We start from the raw sequence: 21084 nt of genomic DNA, 5'->3' as shown, positions 1-21084 counted from the left end.
CAAATAAATTCCAGGAAAAACAATCCTGTGTCAACATTCTGTGGTCTGGACATTTATAAAGCTTCTGGAACATTCTACAAGATTTAATTGTATCCCTGGTTCCATGAGGTATGAAAGGAGGTAATGCAGTATCAAGGAAATCCTTCAGTAGCATTCGCCATTATGATAAAAGCCAGAATTTTCCTTCCTGTACAGTTTCCGGCAGTACAAATGAAAGCAAGAAAGCAAGAAAGTATGAAAGCAAGAATTTCCATCATTTAAATTCAAGGTCACAAAAACAGTTGCATCATTACCAGGAAGTCACCACATGCAGTGAGAGAATTAGTTTAGGAGACAATCACAAATCCCTAGCTAAAACATTCCAGATCTGCATGACAGTCTGGAATCATTATAATACAAACTACTATTTGATGTCAACTTCATGCACATGGTGTTCACGAGTTGCAAGGAAGAAGCTTGTCCTGAAGTCATAACATAAAAATAGGTTCTATAGACTTGCCAAACTTCACTTAAGTGACAACTGGGACCGTGTCTTATGGTCAGATGAAACAGAAATTAAGCTTTGTGGTTATACTCACTAGCGATATATTTAACACATGCCGAGAAAAACATGAAATATGAAAATGTGAAATATGGAGATGGATCTATTTTACATCTTTTGGTCCTGGTGCCCTTAGGGTTGAGAGAGTAATGAGCAATTCAAGAATGTACCACTACATTTTGGCCAAAAACCTGTATCCTTTGCTAGGAGTCTCAAGCTGCACTGAAAACATTCCAGCATGATAATGATTTCAAACATGCATCACAGTCTACAAAGAAATGGCTATACGAACAAAGTCAATTGACTGTAATCACAATCTCCAGACCTAAGTCTAACTGAACATGTATGGTTTGAACTTAAGAGAGCAGTGAAAAAAGCTAACATAGAAATCCAGTGGAGATGGAGAAAAGTTCCCTTGAGAATGGTCAGAAATCCCTAAGGAGATGTGACGCAGCCTTTTAAAATATTTAAGGAAGTGTCTTCTCAGGATGATCAAAGCAAAAGGAGGAGGATGCAGAAATCACCCATTGCAAGGGTTTTAATAAGTTACTGTGTTTGTAAATAACACACTTTGTGGACAAATGATGTTGCTCTTTTCAATTTATCTGAAAATAAAAAAATGGATATTCAGGCATGATAATGATACCAAGCATGCATTTACAAAATAATGGTTATCAGAACACAAAATCAATGTTCTTGAGTGGACATCACAATCTCCAGACCTCAACCTAATTGAACATGCATGATTCCAATTCATGAAAGCAGGTGGCGGCAGTTAACTGCCAAAAATACATATTTAGTTATTTTCTTTCCACAGAATCATCTTTAGTAACATTTAGCAAGAGTACGGTTATGGAGGTCACTGAATGTCCATCCCCTGAGACAAGGAATCATTTTTGCCACTTACTTGGTACACTATATAATATCATTTTAGTAGTATGGTAACCACAATTGAACACAATATTCTGGATGAAGTCTTATTCCTGCATTTTTAAGTTTAATTATAACTTACATTGATTTCAATTTCAAATATTTTGCTACATAACCAAACATCCATTTTTTATTCCACCCCCACATTGTCTTGATGAGGTCTTAAATCACTCATGAGAAGTGATATTGTATCGGCCTGCTTCCTGCATGGTCAATTTTGTACTTGTCAACTTTAAATTTTACTTGCCTATTGTCTGCCCTAGCCATGATTTTAAGCTTTATTTCCTTCCTGACATTTGTTTGCTACTCCTTAAGTTTACATCTGGAAATGTAAGGAGTCTGTTTTGTTTCTCACATCTTTTCTGTCTTCTAATTTTGCTTTATCGTTTTTATAGCTATTACCAGTAACAGTGGTTATTCAGTAGAAGTGTTTTTGACTGAACAGTACTGAATGATGAACCACATTTAGTGCTCAAGTCTTCTAACCACATGACTGAATTCAGAATACTACAATGAATTTTTCCCATTCATCACAAAAACAGAATAATTTAAGTTATTTACATATTATGGTGTCCCAGTAAGCTTGTCCATAATGCTAACACTGTAAAAACACTAAAAGAAACTTAACACTGGAAGCAAACATTCGCATCTGTCCGACAGATGTCAACTATGTTTTAGCAGGCAACAGTTGCCCGACATTTTAGCTCTAGAGAGAACATTAAACAGTGATGGTAAATGACAAAGGAAAAATACATTATTGTAATGTAAATTATACATTTAGCTTTTCTTTGTGTGTAAGGAAGAGAGCATGTTTACGATGCCTAATGTCTGAACTTCTTCTATCCCAGTATCTGAAGAATGAACATCCAGAAAATGAATTGGTACTTCATAAAACACAAAATAAGATATCAGGGTTCAAATTATTTTATGAAAACACAGTCTTGATTATAGCATTGAATTTGTTGAATTGTTTTCCCATCTAATTATTAAAATAAAAATGATTACTAGAACTAAAATATTATCTGAATGACAATGTGTTGTGTAAAAGAAGTATATTTAAAATCAAGAACAGAAGGCACTTTTCTTACACAAATGGATCATATCCGTGATTGACAGATTGATACCCATGGCCAAACAAGTTAGACAGGCTGTACAGACTTCGAATTTTGCAACCCTTTATATACTAAGACTTTTTAAACTTATTTGAGAAACTTACATGTCAGTAATACAGTTATATTGAGCTATACTCAACAATCTGTAGCTCTTATAAAGTGTACACTGAAATGTGAAATGCTTGCAATATGAATTGGAAAGGTGGTGTTCAATCGTACTTCTCTCATGTCCCAAGTGATCAGATTTGCCAATATACACAGGGGTCAGAGGCTGAAGGATTTAGACTTTAGAGCCAAATTTAGATAACAGGCAGATTGCTGCTCCTTAGGACCCTTTCTAGATATGTTTGCTCAGTGAATTAGGAAAATGTGTGAAGGGATTCATCAAGTGTGGCTACAGCAAACCCTCTGTAGTCATATGGTTAATATTTTGCACCAGTTTTAATGTGTGAATGTGCAAAAATATTCCCATCAGAAACCTGCAGTTCAAACTTCACTGAAAGTGTTTGATGTTTAATATTACACTCTTGAAGTTCTTGCTACACATTTACAGTCTGTTTTCTTTTTGTAGAATACCAGTGCAAAGACCACAGTAAATGTCTATTTTGCCCAATAAAGGTATTCATTATATACAATGACTTTTATAGTTGCATAAAAAGGCATGTGGTTTGTTATAAAGTGAAAACCTGTATGTCATTATCAGATGGTTGCTGTTGTTTCGGGTTTTTTTCTCCACAGAAGTAGTATGGCCTTATTTTTCACATCCAAATGACTTTTAAAGAGAGATCTTAAGACTTGAAATCCACACTCTTACCAAATTAAAGAGAAAGTCACACAAATCACAACAATCCAACATTTTCACAGAGTCTCATATTATAGCAAAAATAGCCCAACGAATATAAAAAGTACTTAAACAATGCTAAAGTAAGGAAATTGTAAATAAAAACTCATAGCAGGGAGCCCCTTGGACCAGTGATATATTAGCAGCAGTACAGAGGTACAGTATTTTAAGACTGTTTCATTGTGTAAATTCTTAAAAGCCTTCAGAAATAAAAGACTTACCCCTCTTTTGCATATAAGTAAACAAATCATCCAGAAATTCCTTGCGTTTGGGATCACTGTCCAATTCATACAGCTGCAAAAGGAAAACATTTTAACATGTAAAATCTTAACTTTCAAAGCTCTGGGAAACCTTCTTTTTCGTCAGATTTAATTTCAAAGATTCTCAAACAGATGGTTCCAGTCTGAATTAAATAATTTTTTCTGGAATAATCTTTTAGTCTTTTGCAGCCCAGAGAGATATTCTAACAGAACTACTGAAATTCCAGCTGAGGCTGACCTTAGCAAAGTCTCTAGAGGCCTCTCCTCTTCCTCTCCCTCCATCAGCTTCATCACTCCAGGTTGCACTGCCATTCTGCATAAAAAGAGAAAGGGGACATTATGTGCTGATACCACACAAGCAACAATGAAAATATCTGAGGTGAGCCTAAAAACACATGGATTTTCTGAGCAATCCTGCAGTTCATGAGCACAGAATACCAGAGCTATACAACCATTTATGCCTGTACCATTAAATCATTCAAGATTTTGATAATGCTGTGATATGGTACTATACTCAAAGATTCTGGAAAAAGACTAAATCAGTAGCTTTCTCAGGAACTGTGCTTGTACATTGTGTGGTAGTGTGCAGAAATAAATGCCTGCTTTCTTGACCACTAGGAAATCTTTCTATGGCAAAAGCTAACTGTAAAGACATGATGGATTATTTTCATGAGTATCATTCGGCTTGGGGCAAAATTTGGAAACATTTAAACTGCAACAGAGAATCTAAACCAATTTCAAGTACGATACTCAGCTATTAGCCATAAGGAGCAAAGGCCACATAATTTAGTGCTTAATGTAATGCCATGAGTATTCAGAATAAAATACAAGAGATAAACACTGTAGTCTTCGAAAGAGACAGACGTGGAAGAGGTGGAGGTATAGCACTATAACCAGAGTATTTGGGCATGGGAATTGTACACATTTGTCTCATGCTCTAGGCCTTTCAAATAATAATAATAGAGTAAGAAACACAAAGGTGAGAGATGTACGATTAGAATGTTATACTTTGAAGTATATACTGAATATACTATGTACATAGCCCAGAACAAAGGTTTATAATTTCAGGAAAGCAAAACAGTAAGAAATAAGACAGATTAAGAGTTGTAGGATGGTAAGGGCCTACATGTGGAAACAGTAGAGAGTAGACGGTGGCAGTTCACAAACTGAAACACACAACAGACACAACTTATGAATATATCAATGAAAGCACACAAAGCAGTGCCCCATTGATTGATTGTTTAAATCAAAAGATTATTTAAATGAAAAGAAAGAGTACTTTATAAAAAGATAAAAATATCTAGTTATGAAAAGAGAACATAATGAATTACATGTAGGGGTAAAAAGGATAGAAAAATGAGAATGAGCAAGAATATGGCAATGGAACTGAAAATGCATGTTTTCAGTATTACAACATCAAAACAACTGTAAAGAGTAACACAGTGTCTCAGGGATAACAATGGCAAACATTTAGACAATGAAAGGGAAACGGTTGATGTATTAAGTGAATACTATACTCAGCTGTTTCTTGAGATTGAGGACGGAAAGTTCAATATTAAATATGAGCTCAATATTAAATAATTACAGAAATTCAATGTATGTGTGACCTTTCAAGGAGCTGGAATTTGGATTTAGTACAGACAGAAAATAGTACAGATAAGGAATTAATCCTCAACTTAAGGTGATGTACTTTTTTTTTTTTACAGAAAGCATTCTGAGAGTCTGGAAAAAAATACCCAGCCATGCAGACATCTTTGGAAAAAATGGATGGATGGGATCCACAGATCAATTAGTTACTACCAGCCAAACTAGATAACAGTAACTTTATGCTATTTCTGAAGTCAAGATTTTATTTATGGAAAACAATCTAGCCATATATAATAGTTTTAAACCATTGTAAACTACAGCAAATAATTCAATCTACAACAATCATTTATCTGTAACATGATTAAAAAAAATTACAATAAAATTGTGGAAAGACTGAGTCCTAAATAAGTAGGACAACTGTTATTCTTTACTGTGATGTACAGCAACAAAAGGGAATCCAACACCTTTTAAAGAAATTTGCCTTCCCTTCATTTCTCCCTTCCTAAATAAATAAAAAATAAATTTAAGCATATCTATTTAAGGGTAACACTGAACCTTTTTCAATGTATAAAACGATCCTTTACCAGTGCTGTCTATAAAAGCAGCAAAATTATACATGTTATTTGCTTGTCCACTAGCAAAACATTTTTTTTTACTTGTGTGGGGACAACTGACAGCCAGGACTCTACACCTTCCTTCAGGGATACCCCTATTCTATTTTGTTCATATCAGGTATGTTAGTGCTGATCCTGACAAGTGTGATAAAAACAGCAAGTGTGGACAAGACACCCAGGATTCCATGTGCTCCACCTTCAACCCCCTCCCTCTCAAAATTCAAAGGCCCAGGAGCCAGTCTCCACAGACCCTTTTGTTCTGAGCCCCACCACCACCCTCCATGTTCATAGGTAAATGGATATGTCGGGGCCTGCGAGTGAAAACAAGCCTGTTTCTGACATTCCAGCAAACCTCTGTCCCACAGGCTGGCCTCTTCTATTGTCCACCCCCACTACCACAGTTGGATTATAAATCAAGCAGCAGCAGAAGGTTCAGGGTCGCTGAGTGGCCTGCCGCTCAGTGTATATCATCAATGGCCAGAAAAGCAGCAACACAAGATATTTGTAGAACAGACATGCCAAACACCATCACCTCATGCATTAAAGATGAAAATGAGCCTCGTGCCCGAACAGCTAGGCAGCATCGCAAAAATTTGAACAAAGAGCTAATTTTATTAGTGGAGCCTCCATCCTTAATCTAATAGCTTTTTATTATTAAATTAGTAAATTACTGTCAAAATCTAGTCTCTCTGTCTCCACCTCCCCACACCCCCCTTTCCACCAATTGAGCTGTTTTATTAATTACACAAGCCATCTCTCTTTGCAAAGTGCTTGTACTTTAATAAGATAAATTATTCGTCAACTGGCAGATTCTTAGCAGAAAAAATGGGCTAACACCAATAGGTGGAAGAAATTACAAATGTTTTAAACAATACGGTAAAACATTTTAGTAATTCAGATTCTAACAAACTGCCCCTATACTCAGCCATGCTATTTTTGAGCCACATTTCAAGACGTTGCCTATTGGGTCCACAGCTCCAGCCAAAACAATACATTTCCTTCCAGTCTCTTAGTCATAACGGCAAGGAAAGACCACCACCTAAATCAGGTCTAAACCACAAGAAAGCTTCGGTTTTCTGTCCTTTAACTCAAACACCTAAGCGAAATTGCTCCTTTTCCTTCAAGCTTACTTCACCCAGTACTTTTAATACAAAGGCAAACAATTCAATAGTTTGGGTTGTGCGCCTTTGCTGGCTTCTGCATTAGCACTATAGAATGAACAGTTTATGCTGGATTTTCTTCCATTCCAGTTTTACACTTGCATCATCCTCTAGCTTTGCCTCAATATGAGGTGATGAGCTTGCAGTAATTCAATTAAAGCCCAAGCAAGTGTCAGCTAAAAGCTGCAGATTCTGGATTATTACCAAATCTGCTGTATCAGCTATTAATGAACAAGCCACTTTTATGACAGTGTCTGAGCCCTTTTAGCCACAGGCCTTGCATATAGACCAGAGCTGTAGATTAATGTATCTCTGCTGCTCATAGCGAACTTTTAGTTAACCCTTGACACACTACCCTTAACCCTTCAGTGTAACACTGCCAGTATTACCCCAGCAGAAAACACTTTCTCTAAAGGTTCGCAAATTTAAATGCCTGGTATTCATTGCATGACGCAAAATAAACTTTTCTCTGTATACCCAACATAGCGTGCCATCTATGATTTCTAATGTTCAGCATTTTTCCTTTCAAGAAACTGGAAGCACAGTACAATTGCATATGCGCAAAACAATTAAAAAGAGGAGAAAAGGGAAAGCACAAAAGAATGACCCAGTAAACCCAAAAGTTAAACTATACATTAAAGATATAGTATAGTATATCTATACTATAGAGTATTGTTCAAACAGTATTGTTCAAACATAACTGAGTCTTTCAACAGATGGAACAAAAACAGATGGAAACTGTCTAACCAAGAGTTAAGAGACAATATGCTGTACACAAGAAGGTTCCATCACCCTGGTCTTTGGTGCCTGGTCTTCGGCATTGTGAAACGGCTTCAACTGGGAGATCAAGGATTAAGGGATTCACACAAGTCCTTCATTTAGGGAAAAGCTAAAATTGCTGCTGGAAGAGGTGTTAGTGGGGCCAGCAGGGGGCACTCACCCTGCAGTCCATGTGGGTCCTAATGCCCCAGTATAGTGATGGGGACAATGTACTTTAAAAAGGCGCCATCCTTCGGATGAGACGTAAAACTGAGGTCCTGTCTCTCTGTGGTCGTTACAAATTCCAGGGCATTTCTTGAAAAGGGTAGGGGTGTAACCCCGGCGTCCTGGCCAAATTTCCCATTGGTCTTTACCAATCATGGCATCCTAATAATCCCCATCTCTGAAGTGGCTTCATCACTCTGCTCTCCTCCCCACTGAGAGCTGATGAGTGTTGAACGTACTGATGCACTCTGGCTGCTGTCGCATCATCCAGGTGAGGCTGCACAGTGGTGGTGGTGGAGGGGATCAACCTTACTTGTAAAGCGCTTTGAATAAAATTGTCCAGAAAAGCGCTATATAAGTTTAAGCAATTATTATTATTATTTTTAAAAGACTGGTAAAACTAATAATAAACGTGGAGCTATAACATTCAGTGTCTCACACATGAGCAATAGAACCAGAATGTCCACTCTAAATTGCACATGAATGCTGTAGAATTGACAGAAAGCTATGTGCTGATGGCCAGTGAAGATATTTGTGATTGAACTGTATCAAAACACAAAGCTTTCACTTTGCAATTACCAGATTTTTTTCCTTTTTAACTGATGTGGTTATTTAGCATAAAAGGGTAAATAAATATGAGAGACATGTTTCAAGGGTATCACAATGTCAACTGGACAACTGCTGGGAACCCTGAGGCACCAAGCGTATTGTAAAACTCAATTCAGGTTTTAATGATAGAGTGAATACAATGCATGAAGATAAATGTTAATAATAAATGCTACCACTGAACATAATGCCACTTTAAGAAAGGTTGCAAGATAATGGGAGGACTGAGCACTGTTCATTTATTTGGTTATAGCAGTTGATTGACCCTTAATTTTACAAATGTAAAACAATATCTTGAAGTCAAGACAATGCGAAACTCTCTGATTTGGATCAATTTCCCTTTTCCCTTCACTTTTCTCCCCATTATGTTTTAAGTGTAAGTGTTTAAATTTGCAGCTTAATATTTGCTCCCTATTTTCAGAAATCCAACAATCTACAAAATCCAAAAATGAAAATACAGACACTGTGTTGGGGGAGGCTATAAACTAAGGAAAGTGGTATCTGTGTAAAATCAGATGCAGTTAGAAAAGGTTTGAGCAATTTTTTTGCCACATAAAAGTGATAATATGACATCAAATGTTTATGGCACTGACCACAAACCATGCCTGCTACAGAGGCTATCCCCCTAAAAAAAGGCACAAAGAAATGAGATCATTTCCTCTCCTAATGACCCACTAACACAGGTGCTCATCTGCTTCATTTCCATCCCTAATTGGGCCGTTGGCCAATCAGTCACGGGTCTGGGATAACCCGATTACTGATCGGATAGTTTTCCCAATAAAATCCTTTAACAGCATTACACAGGAGGGCGGCTGCCAAAACCCTACAAAGAGCAGAAATAAAACGCCTTTATGTGTGCGTGTGGGGGGTGTAAGAGCCTGTTTGGCAATCAAAGAGAGACTTTACACAGCTCCTCAGATAAAGACTTGTCACAAAAAATCAACTGTGTGTGAGGTTTAAAAATAAAAACATAAAGGGTCTCTTGTGATTTTTGACATTCCTCTTTTGATCAACATCCTCTTCACATGCGGCTACATGCCTCTGCGTTTTGTTGCAGCAGATTTCAGTTCAATAAAACAACTGCTTAATTGAAAAATACAAAGCACAAAATGAAAGGCACCCCAAAAGGGGAAAAAAACATGTTTCTTCAGTAACATTTTAACCAAAACAAATTCATAATGCAATATTCAAATACAGATATGGAAATTAAAATATTAATAAATACCTACAATATTAAGAGAAGATGATTAACAAAAATAGCACATGAAGGATATCAAGTATGGAAATCTGAAATCAGTGGAAAAATACATTTCATATATTCCAAATTTAAGGGAAACCAGAACAGTTACCAAAAGGCGACCAATTGCCAAACTCCAGTCCAGTTTCATTTTCAATGCTTTTGAATCCAGCTAAAAGTCATAAATTAATAGCAGTTTTCATCTCTACATTTTAACAACATGCTTCTACCAAAAACAATCAATGTGAAATAAATGATAAAGTTTCATGGTACCAGCTAATGTTAGCTGCACTTTTTTTGTTGTTCCATTTTCCAGGCTAACACTCCTTCATTTTGTGTAAATGGTGCAATATGAATACAATCGGTTTTCATAAATTCTAAAACGCAGGGGTTTAAAATTTCCATTTAGTTCATGACTGTTCAGATAAGTAACTTGGGGCTCAGGCTAAAAAAAGATCTAGAAAACCATTCTAACTTACAGGGCTAGAGCTTCAAACTCCTCATTTAGAGATCGCTTAGTTAAGCGGAATGTTAAAATTCCAACATGTGTATTTTATATCAAGTTCACAAAACAAAAACATAGCCTTCATGGACTGCAAGTCATTTTAGGTATTCCTTTTGGAAACCTATTCCATAAAACAAATGTAAATGTTCTTCATGACTGAATATTTAAAAATGACCTTGCACCACACAAGTTCAAATCTGTGTAATATTAAAATTAACATTGGTTAATTCAAGATCAGTAATGGTCAGCAGTGTGACACAAGGGCCTAATGAAGTAGATGTAATAGCTACAGGGCTGCAGAATCACCTGGGCTGAGAATTTCAACTCTCTTCTTGAAAGCGATACAGCTAACAAAATAAAGTGGCTTTTTATTTCCTTTTTTCAGTAGCATATGCGGGTTAACTAATTACAAAGCGTTCAATTCCACCTTTAAAAAAATCAGATTGTTTAGGTTACCCATAAACAGGTCATTCACATTCTATAATGTGGTTGATTTAATCCCTGAGGCCCATGGAAAGGTAAACACAGGGCAAATGAACCCGATGACATCCGTGGTGTCCAGTTACTGTTAATAAATGGCAGGGTGTGAATAACCCAGCTTTCATTTCATGTCACCGGTGGGAAGCATGCGAACATTTGAGCGAAATCCTGAACCTAAAAGCTGTCTCTCATATGGGAACTTTCTGGACTGAAGTAGCAGTATCTACTACTGCTCATTATAGAGAGCAAAAAAAAAGAATGATTCAAGCCTTGTCCAGATTTGCCTGTAACAGTAATATCCTAATCCTTTCAATGGCTGTCATGACCCCTAGTGAGTTGGAATAATATTCTTGGACTGAGGTTTATTATACTGACACTAAATAAGCCACGTGGCATTTAACTTCTGGGTCTGGGTGCAGCTGTAAAACTGAACCCCTCCCTATTCTAAATGGATCCTGTGTTATAATAGAAGGGTATAATAAAAAGTCTATCCACACTAAAATGACTCTCAGATGAGTGTGAGGTTTAGCAAAACCCCACGACAGCAATAAAAACTGTAACCATTTAATTTCTATTTCAGGAGACCCATGTTTTTCTGGAAGAGTACAATTTTAGAAACATTCCTTAACCTTTAGATTTAGATCCATGCGAACAATTCAACATATATATATATGGTGAAATTAATTTGAATATTTCATAGACCTACCTAGTGTTATCGTGTTTCAAGTCTTTGGACATGCATTCTTCTATTTTCAACAGTTCTGTACACTTTTAAATTCAATCATCACATCACATTAGGCATCTATATAAGAATTCAAAATGAACAAAAATAACATGGAATGCATCACTGAGAAGAGTGAATCGTGAAGATGAAAAAGCAGTGCTGGACCGTATATCCTGTTTAATTTAAATGGTAGCTCACCGCCAACTGGCAGAAAAGGTTGTTAGCATCCTCTATCCCATTCATAAGTGGGAGACTGTCTATTCTGTCAACCCCATACTCACATGACCCCCTGCCTTTGTCCCAGCAGCCCCTAGTGTTCTTAGCTGTCCTTATGATTGCTGTAAAAAGGAAGTCTTAAGACACCTGTAGTGCTGGAGAGAGAGCCATGAATAATTCATCATGCTCTGCTCTTTGACTTTACAGCTAGCGACTTCTTTTAATACCATATAGTTCTCCATTTGTGACACGTGTATGACAAAGGTTTGACCTTCCAAAATCACTGGGTTAAAATAAAAACTCTTACCAATGTGGTGAAGTTCAAATAGAGCAGAATGAAATACTGGCTTTTCTTTTTTTACACATGCACAAAACATTTTTTTGAAGAAAAAGATTCTTGAAGAAAATATTATAGTAATACTTCTTTAGGGTCTAAACAGTAGCAATACAGTAATAAGAGTAACAAAATAAAGTTTTGTCATCTTAATGTATTTACAGCCCTCAAAGGCTATTTAATTTACTAAGCAAAAGAAAAATTGTATTGAAACAAACTTATTTTCCTGTTCTGGAGCATTAAAGCACTACGTAAGTGCTTACTTCTAAAAAAAAGTTAATTTAAAAATACTAGTGTAGTACTGACAGAATTTATGAAAGCAGAAAAAAACATTTTAAAATCTTTGTACAACCTTTTCCCAGAGGTTTGAAAAAAAAAACTACAGTATTTGCAAAGGAAGGTCTGCATCTGATTTTAGATCTACACTATATTGTGCTGCCTGATTCCACATAGGCCAACACTCATTTAGCAAAGTGCACATTGATGACATGATTCAAAGGATAAGGGCCTACAGTTACAGTTTTAAATCCAGCCTACAGGTTTTTCAGGTTTTTCCTGTGTACAAACTCTTACACGAGACAAAGCAAGACAGGCAACAATCTTAATTTTGCAATTCAACTGGTTGACACTTGAAAAATATGGCAATACTCAAAGGTCCACCCACATGCTTAGGATATAATCAACAACTAGACCAAAAACATTAAATTATGCCACTAGCAGGGCAAATAAATGGAATTGTTGATTTAACTTCACATCAGTTTTTGCCAGTACCATAATTTCAGGACAAACATTTTAGCTAAATTATGTAGAACCCAGCAACTTTTAAACATTCAGGGTATATTTACACTCAGAATAATGGAACAATGTTTTTGCAGTTTTTGATACTAAGTCATTATAGTAACTACCCTACTAATCTTTCGAAATTGCTAGTTTCCAAATAGCAGACAGCAAAGAAATATCCAATCCAGTCTTAGTGATACTTCATATTCATATTCAAGGATGGAAGTTTCAAGGCTAAGCATGCCACAACAAAGTTAAATATCATCCATCATTTTTAAGACTGCATAGTCTTCACTTACGCCAAATGATACTGGTAACTGAATACCTCAATGAAGTGCATAAACTTATACACATGTCTAGTGGAGCAACTTTTAATAAAAACCACCTATAAAAAACATCCCCCACAAAAGAAACTAAAACAGTTCCAAGTGTCAGAAAATAGAGGAAGAATTCATCATGTAAGTAACATGTTTTGCGCACTAGAAGTCTACAATGCTATTAATCAACAACCATACTAAAGGGCTCTCATTGGGGCCATTTTAGATTGTATGGAAACAGCCTTTAACCAGACTGTAAATGTAATGGCAACAGAATGATATTCTACTACATTTGGTGTTAATCTACAATACATTGTATACTGGATACACTGCATTACAGATCACATTTCCAACAACATAAGTTTCCCACAGGAAGAAGCCTAGCCCATCTGGTGACCACCACCTCGCCAGCCTCACCCCCTAGCTATCTAACAGCTAGATGACTGTACTAGCATGCAAACTATCTATCTTATTATTGTAACTAAACTATATGGTCCTGAATAAGATGTTTGACCACAAAAATTAGTTAGATCATATAAAATTCATCAAAGATGTAGGCTACCCGTGATGCTGACCACGGAAGACCTTTGTGCTTGAAACACATAGGTATTTTTTTTTTGTCACCATTGTGTTCTTCCTGATATTGAAGTGCTATTATTGTGTTACACCCAGTGAGGCAATAAGTCTTTTTTCACTTTGGAAAATTAATAGGCAAGCGACAAAGGGAAATGGTATTTATCTGTGACCCGATGATTCAGCTCTTAAGAAGCCTTCCACTTATTCTTCTACGTCTTACTAACAAGCTCTCTAGGGTCCAGAACCCTGATGTGTGAGGTTCTCGAAAACTATGATGGCTTACAATATGTATTAATGGTTTCTTTTAATCACATACAAAAAATACATTGGTTAATTAACAGACTCATGAGCCTCTATAACAATTTCAGAATTTCACATTCGTTACTTCATTTTTTTTAATCAGCCTAGATGTGGTGGAAATACGCGAGACCGTGAGATTCCCTTCCAATGTGTGAGAATTGAGAGTTACAATATGTAGACATTTATGTACCGCTGTGGCTGCTGGCTGGCAAATGATCTTATGGTGTATTATTACAACTATTTCAATATGGAATCTCGTGTTGACACATTTATTTGGCCAGACAGCACCAATTTTTGGACAGGAGGCCCACCTGGTCTGCATGCAACTACAGGAAACCCCGACATGGCCTGGTGTGGATGTTTCCCACAATACAATGCTTATCTAGTTTGGAATTCATCACTAAAGTACTTTGTGCTCTCAAGAGCAGCTTACAATGAAGAATACAAATGGACAAAAGAACAAAATGGTAGTCAGACTTAATCTTTGCTATTTTACCCTTCATGTCAGTTTGCCACAGAGCTCTTAACAGAATTGTACAGCAGTTTTTAAAAAACAATTGCTATCATTTTAAGCAGAAAGAGTGCATCAAGTGCTAATTGTCTGCTCACTAAAATAAAACTACTTCCTTGCAAAAATGGTTTGAAACAACAGGAGTTAGTGTTATGTGCCATAAAGACAGTCTTCTCATGGTCATCGTTGTTAACACAAACACATTTTCACATACATTCACCTTGCTGGTATTAGAATTGCATATATAAAATTTGGAATGTACTGGGCTTGCATGTTTGAGCCCTTTACATGACGGCCAAGTTACAGAAACAAAAGCATACAGTAGCAAGAATTCAGATTCACATTTGAATACTGCCAATTGATACTGGTTACAATGCAATGACTATCCAATTCAGACTGAATTGTATAACATTTTCAAGTATTTGGGAAAAAACAGCATTTTTTTTTCCAAATTCAGTCTGAAATGCACACGACAACTCAATGACATACAGGAAATGCTAGGGAAAAATGGGCGAGGGCTACCGGCTCAAGGACAGAGATTGTTAAAGAAGCTAGTCCATCATCAACAACAACAACAGCCAAAAAGGATCCGGCTGGCGACCATCAACATCGGAACAATGACGGGCCGAAGCCAAGAACTGGCTAATTCCCTGAAAGAGCGAAAAGTGGACATTGCCTGTGTCTAAGAGACCAAATGGGCCGGCCCAAAATCAAGAGAAATCGCAGAAGGCTATAAGCTGATCTACCATGGTAAGAAGACAACACAAAATGGCATCGGTGTGGTCTTAAGCCAGTGGATCCGCGACAGCGTCACCGAATCACCGACCGCCTCATGTCCACCAAAATCTGCATGGGAACCAGCACACTGCGCGTTGTGTCATGCTATGCACTGCAGACTGGCTGCCCAGACGAGGAGAAAGAGAAATTTTGGCACGACCTCGAAACGCACGTCTAAGCCAATATAATTTCCATCATAACCATGGCGGACAAGGACACGGCAACCGTAATGAAGGCGGCACCTGGATCCTAGAGCACGCGGAGACCTAGGATTTGGTCATCACCAACACCTTCAAAAAGCGGGAATCACACCTCACCACCTACTACAGAGGCAGTCGAACATCTCAGATCGATTACTGGATGGTGAGACAACGAGACTTCAAAATGGTCACTGACACCAAAGTAATCCTGTACAACAGCATTGCCCTACAACATCGGCTATTGGTGTTGGATGCCAAAGTCCGCCTTGTCCAAACCCCGGCGTGACCAACCACCAAGATTGAACTCATCAAATGGTGGTGAAGGCGACACTAGGACCATTGGTGCCCAATCCAAGATCAACAGTAGGCGAAGATGGGAACGACCTGGCTGAATGTGTCAAGACGTGCGCCACAACCACCCTGGGAACCACAAAACCAAACCGGCGCATTATCAACAAACAGACCTGGTGGTGGAACAACGATGTGCAGCAGGCAACCAAGGCAAAAAAGGACACCTACAAGACCTGGCGGTAGACAAAATACCAAGAAGATCTTGTAGGATACCGGGCACTGAAATCCACCGCAAAGCGAACCGTGGTGACTTCAAAGGCGGCACACTACCAAGACCTTTATGATCAACTGGACACGCCTGGTGGGGCAAACACGACCTACAAACTCACCAGCACACACAACCGCGCCACACAAGACCTAGGACACGTTATCAACATCAAAGATGAAAATGGGCAGATGCTGCAGAAGCCAAAAGACATCTTCCAGCACTGGAAGGACTACTTAGAGAAAATATGCAATGATGAATTTCCGCATCCTCCACTACCAGCAACTGATACCATCTCCGGCCCAGTACCAACCATCACAACCGCAGAAGTAACCACGCAATCAACAAGATTAAAAGTGTGAAAGCAACTGGCCCGGACGACATCCCAGCCGAAGTATGGAAGCTCCTTGGAAGAGGCTCGCGGACCTTCAATAAGATCACTGAAGAAGGCACCCCCGGAAACATGGCAAACCAGCATCACAGTGCCAATTTGGAAAGGCAAAGGCAACGTTAATGACTGCTCCAATTACTGGCCGATCCGGCTGCTGTGCCATACAATGAAGATTTTCGAGCGCGTGCTGGACGCACGCCTAAGAACCATCGTCGATATCTCGCCAAACCAATGCAGCTTTGTGAAAAACTGTGAAAAGACATTCGACAGAGTACCACACGATCTCATCTGGTTGGCGCTGCGACAGCACCACATTCCCGAAGCCTATGTCAGCTGGACAAAGCTCCTGTACCAAAAGGCCACTAGCTCGGTACGTTGCACAGCTGGAACCTCAGACACCTTCCCGATCAATGTTGGCGTCCACCAAGGCTCAGCCTTGTCTCTTCTGCTATTCATACTTTGCATGGATACAGTGACCAAAGATATCCAAACGAGGCATCCATGGACGCCGATGTTATGATAGCAAGTGAAACGCGACACGGCCCCGAACACCAAGTACAGGAGTGGAAGATGCGCCTTGAACGATTCGGGATGAAACTGAAGATCAAGAAGACAGAGTACCTGGAATGTGGTGATCAAACCAATGGCAAAATCGCAGCTTGTGGGGTCCAACTGAACAAAGTGACACAGTTCAAGTACGTAGGCTCATGTGTCAACTCAGACTGCACTACCCTCCAAGACGCCAAGATGGGAGTCAGCACCACTTGGATGAAATGGTAGCAGGTCACTAGAGTACAGTGCAACAAGAAGATCCCTTTGCGCCTAAAATCCAAAGTCTACCGCTCAGTGGTCAGACCAGTGGCCCTATACGGAACTGAATGCTGGCCAACGACAAAGAAACATGAACGGGCACTCCATACGATGGAAATGAAGATGCTGCGATGGACCCTCGGCTTGACAAGGCTAGACCATGTCATGAATGAAGAGGTGCGAAAATCACTCAAAGTCACCCTAATCACTGAGAAAATGAGGGAATCACGTCTGCGATGGTGTGGACACGTGCTCCACAGCAATGACACATCAATGGCAAGGACCGCCCTTGAATTGAAGGTGGAAGGCCGCCGGCCCCGTGGACGACCATCTACGCGCTGGCTGGATCGGCTGAAAGACGACATGCGCCTCGCAAAAGTCACCTTCCGAGATGCTGCAGACCGTACGAAGTGGAAAAATTGGTGCAAAAAAAGCAGACCCCACAGAAGTGGGAAAATGCGAAGAAGAAAAAAACAGCAATTATGCTTCCAGACTCATCAAAGATCTGTGATTTTATTTAATCATTTAGGTTATCACAATACAGAAATGATGGTTTGGTTGCCTTAAAATTAGTTTCTTAAAATATTTTATTTGGACACCGTCACTAAAACAGTCCTTCTTGTACTGGAGCTATTTAACATGAAGTACATTGAACAATATTTGTACTTTTAACAAAGACATGCAAACAAAAGTGATGCTAAAATTCATTCAGCATTTCAGATTCTTCCGAATTTCAATTACATGAAATGGTTAAATATTTTTTCCATGTGAACTAAAACTGATTCATGGAATATTTGTTAATAGCTCACAAAATTGTATTCCAATATTTCATTGGGTGGTCTATTTATGTCAGAAATATTTAAATTCATGAACAGGTCATTTCCATTTGACACTTGTGTCCAATTCATAAACATCATGATGGAGTGAAATGCTCCTGAGCAGTTAATGGAAAGCCAACATTTATAAACCTTCTCAGAAGGGTATCAACACCTTCATTATTTTTCAGCATAAAAGGCCTTTTCTGCAATTGCGGGCTAAAGACAATAAGGAGCTTGGAAGTAATTTGTGATTCACTGGACACAGTCAAATACCAGGCCTTAAAGGGCATGTAATATTTCAATTGAATTGAACAACTGCAATTAAATCTTTGTTGAATTCTTGGAATAATTTATAATGCTTCCACTGGACAAGAACTGTGATAGGAGACAGCTCTTTATCTAGTAACAGCAGAAGGATCATATTACAGCTTGTTGCCAAACCTGACCTGAGAGATAAACCTAAGGGCTGGTGAAATAACATTTGGGCAGCTAATAGCAAAAACATTCAAGCAAAACTGAGGGGCAGGAGTTTCCAGACATTACTGATAGTAATACACTTAATCATTTATCATTTATGAAATGTAGGATTTCTTCGAGACTTATACGAGATGTTTGACAGTATAAGGAGAGGTTGATTGCCTTAAACAAAAAACAATCGCAGATGGTTGAAACGGGTAAAACAGCTTATGCCTATCACAACCTAGCATGCAGAAGGCCAATTACACCCAACAAGGCAGTAAATGCATAAAAGATATTTGCAGTGCCTTCATTTCAAGTTTGAAAATGACACACAAATCTTGAATCAGCTATTAGCGTCCATTTCTCTAAAAATGTAAGAATAAGCACTGCAAAATTAAACAATGTTCAAAAAACTTAAACCCTACATGAGCAAGCCTAAAAGCAGGCAGTGTAAATCTCGTACCTGAGCAGAACCAGGTTTGTAGTAAGCCATTGTAAGATCTTGATAATAATCTGCTGAACTAAGCAAATTCTTGTTTAAATTTGGTTAAAGAGAAAGAATAAAAACAGCAAATCCTATGCCTATCGAGGACTAGATTTAGACACCTGCCAACAGAAAAAAGGCTTTTGAACAGCTGTCTGTTAACACCACAATCTCATGTTACATACAGCAGCTTTTCCTAAAAATGACCTTTTTCTATGTAAAATTCATAACCTTTCTAAAAATCTTTAAAATGGCACATAATCTGTAACAATAATATATAATAACAATATGCAGCATATAATGTATGTTTGTATATAGCTTATTATCATTTAACAATAGGGATGTTTCTGTGCAGGCCTTTTTTAACAGGGGTAAGTGGTGTATAATGCTCTCTAAATGAACAGAGTGAGGTTTTTTGGACAAAATATTGGTGGACATGATCACTTAGCCCTTCAGCACAGATCTGCATTAATTTTTACACATACACCCCAGGAGGTTTGGCAGAACAGATACTGTTTACACAAACATGTTTGGACAAATTAAAATTACATTGTCTAGTTCAAGTACATTTATTATCTGAAATATACCAGGTAACTTACATCTTTTATAATTCAACATTTCTTATCACAGCTTGAATCTGACCCTCAACTACCAAGCTGGTAAAGTGCCTCATGGAACAGACCAGTATATAGTAGCATGAACCAGCAGTGCTACAGATTCTGCAAAATTCAAAAAATACTTTTAATTCTCTTTCTGAGGTGACTGAGCTTCTCAATTCAGAAAACAGCCTTTAGTGTATAAACTGAAAGCAGAAAGATTTTTGAGGAGACCAGTTAATTAAACTGCACTGATTTTCTGCACCATCTGGCTTACACTGACTGAAGTACATCCACAAATCTGGAATGGGTTTTCATATTCTGAAATTAGTCGGCAATTCAAAAGCACACCACAACACTGCAACATTTTACAGAAAATTGTGAAAAGAAAATAACTGCTGATCTTACAGTAAACAGCTTGAAATAAATTAAGCAAATTCCATTTCTATAGTAGTTTCTAAAAAAACACAAGATTTATGTTAAAAGAGAAGATAAATAAAAGAACAGAATGGTACATTGTATATATATTACATATGTGCTTTAGGCTAAAATCTGTAGAACAGGCTTCCTAAGACTATCAATTATTAAAGTCAGCATTTTACAATTGCATGCTTCATGTTAGCACAGAAGTCATGTCAGAGACAAACTAAAAAATTGCTTGTTTTTACTTTGATACACCATAAAATCTTAATATTCAGACAGAAACATACCTTGTTCAGAGACACTATTATGCATGTCATGAGAAGTTACGTTTTTATACAATGCAAAGAATTAATTACTATAATTCTGAATAGGTAATGTCTTTACACAGGTTTTTTAACTATACATTCTACTACCTATTGTTTCACAGTAATTTAAAAAAATGACACACTCAAACAAACTGAATTTTAGCTTGAGGATCATGTTTAAAATAATGATTTGTATCTTACAGGTTGCAGTGTATGAGCTGCAAGATCAGTTAGAACTTCTATACAATAAAATGTTCTGTATGAGTAAGCAATGTTTCAAATAAAACAACTGACTTAGCAAAGGTCTTTTGATCTTATTTTATAAATATTTCAAACCCATCTGTAAAATCATTCCAATGACAATGTAATTCTGTTAATAAAAAATCCTTCTGACTAGGTGTTCACAAATGGGCAGTTCTGCACTAAGACTGTTAATTGCATTTATAGGTACAGTAAACCATTATGCAATACAAAAAAATGAATAATCAATTATAATTAAGAGAACTAATCAATAAAATATGGAAGAACAATGGCCATTTAAGAAATGTCATTTATATAGTACTTGCAAACAATGCACACTGCAAAGGGGCGATTCATACTATGCCCATTTCCTCTTGTCTTAGATGTTGCATATTGCAATAAAAGCTGAA

General features: G+C 37.6%; 1 protein-coding gene across 2 annotated transcripts in view; it reads right to left on the bottom strand.

Moving 5' to 3' along the window:
• The window catches only part of LOC102682563 (AT-rich interactive domain-containing protein 3B), a 60648-nt gene that overhangs the window by 26197 nt on the left and 13367 nt on the right, over positions 1–21084 (bottom strand). For both annotated transcript variants that reach the window (XM_015343368.2, XM_015343369.2), the window contains exons 3-4: positions 3923–3997; positions 3646–3718 (exon numbers count right to left, since the gene is read on the bottom strand). In XM_015343368.2, coding sequence (XP_015198854.2) covers positions 3646–3718; positions 3923–3997 — 148 coding nt within the window. The remainder of the gene's footprint in view (positions 1–3645; positions 3719–3922; positions 3998–21084) is intronic.

Source organism: Lepisosteus oculatus, chromosome 5 (assembly GCF_040954835.1).
Source record: "Lepisosteus oculatus isolate fLepOcu1 chromosome 5, fLepOcu1.hap2, whole genome shotgun sequence".
Classification (NCBI taxonomy): domain Eukaryota; kingdom Metazoa; phylum Chordata; class Actinopteri; order Semionotiformes; family Lepisosteidae; genus Lepisosteus; species Lepisosteus oculatus.
This window is presented reverse-complemented; position numbering and strand designations above follow the sequence as displayed.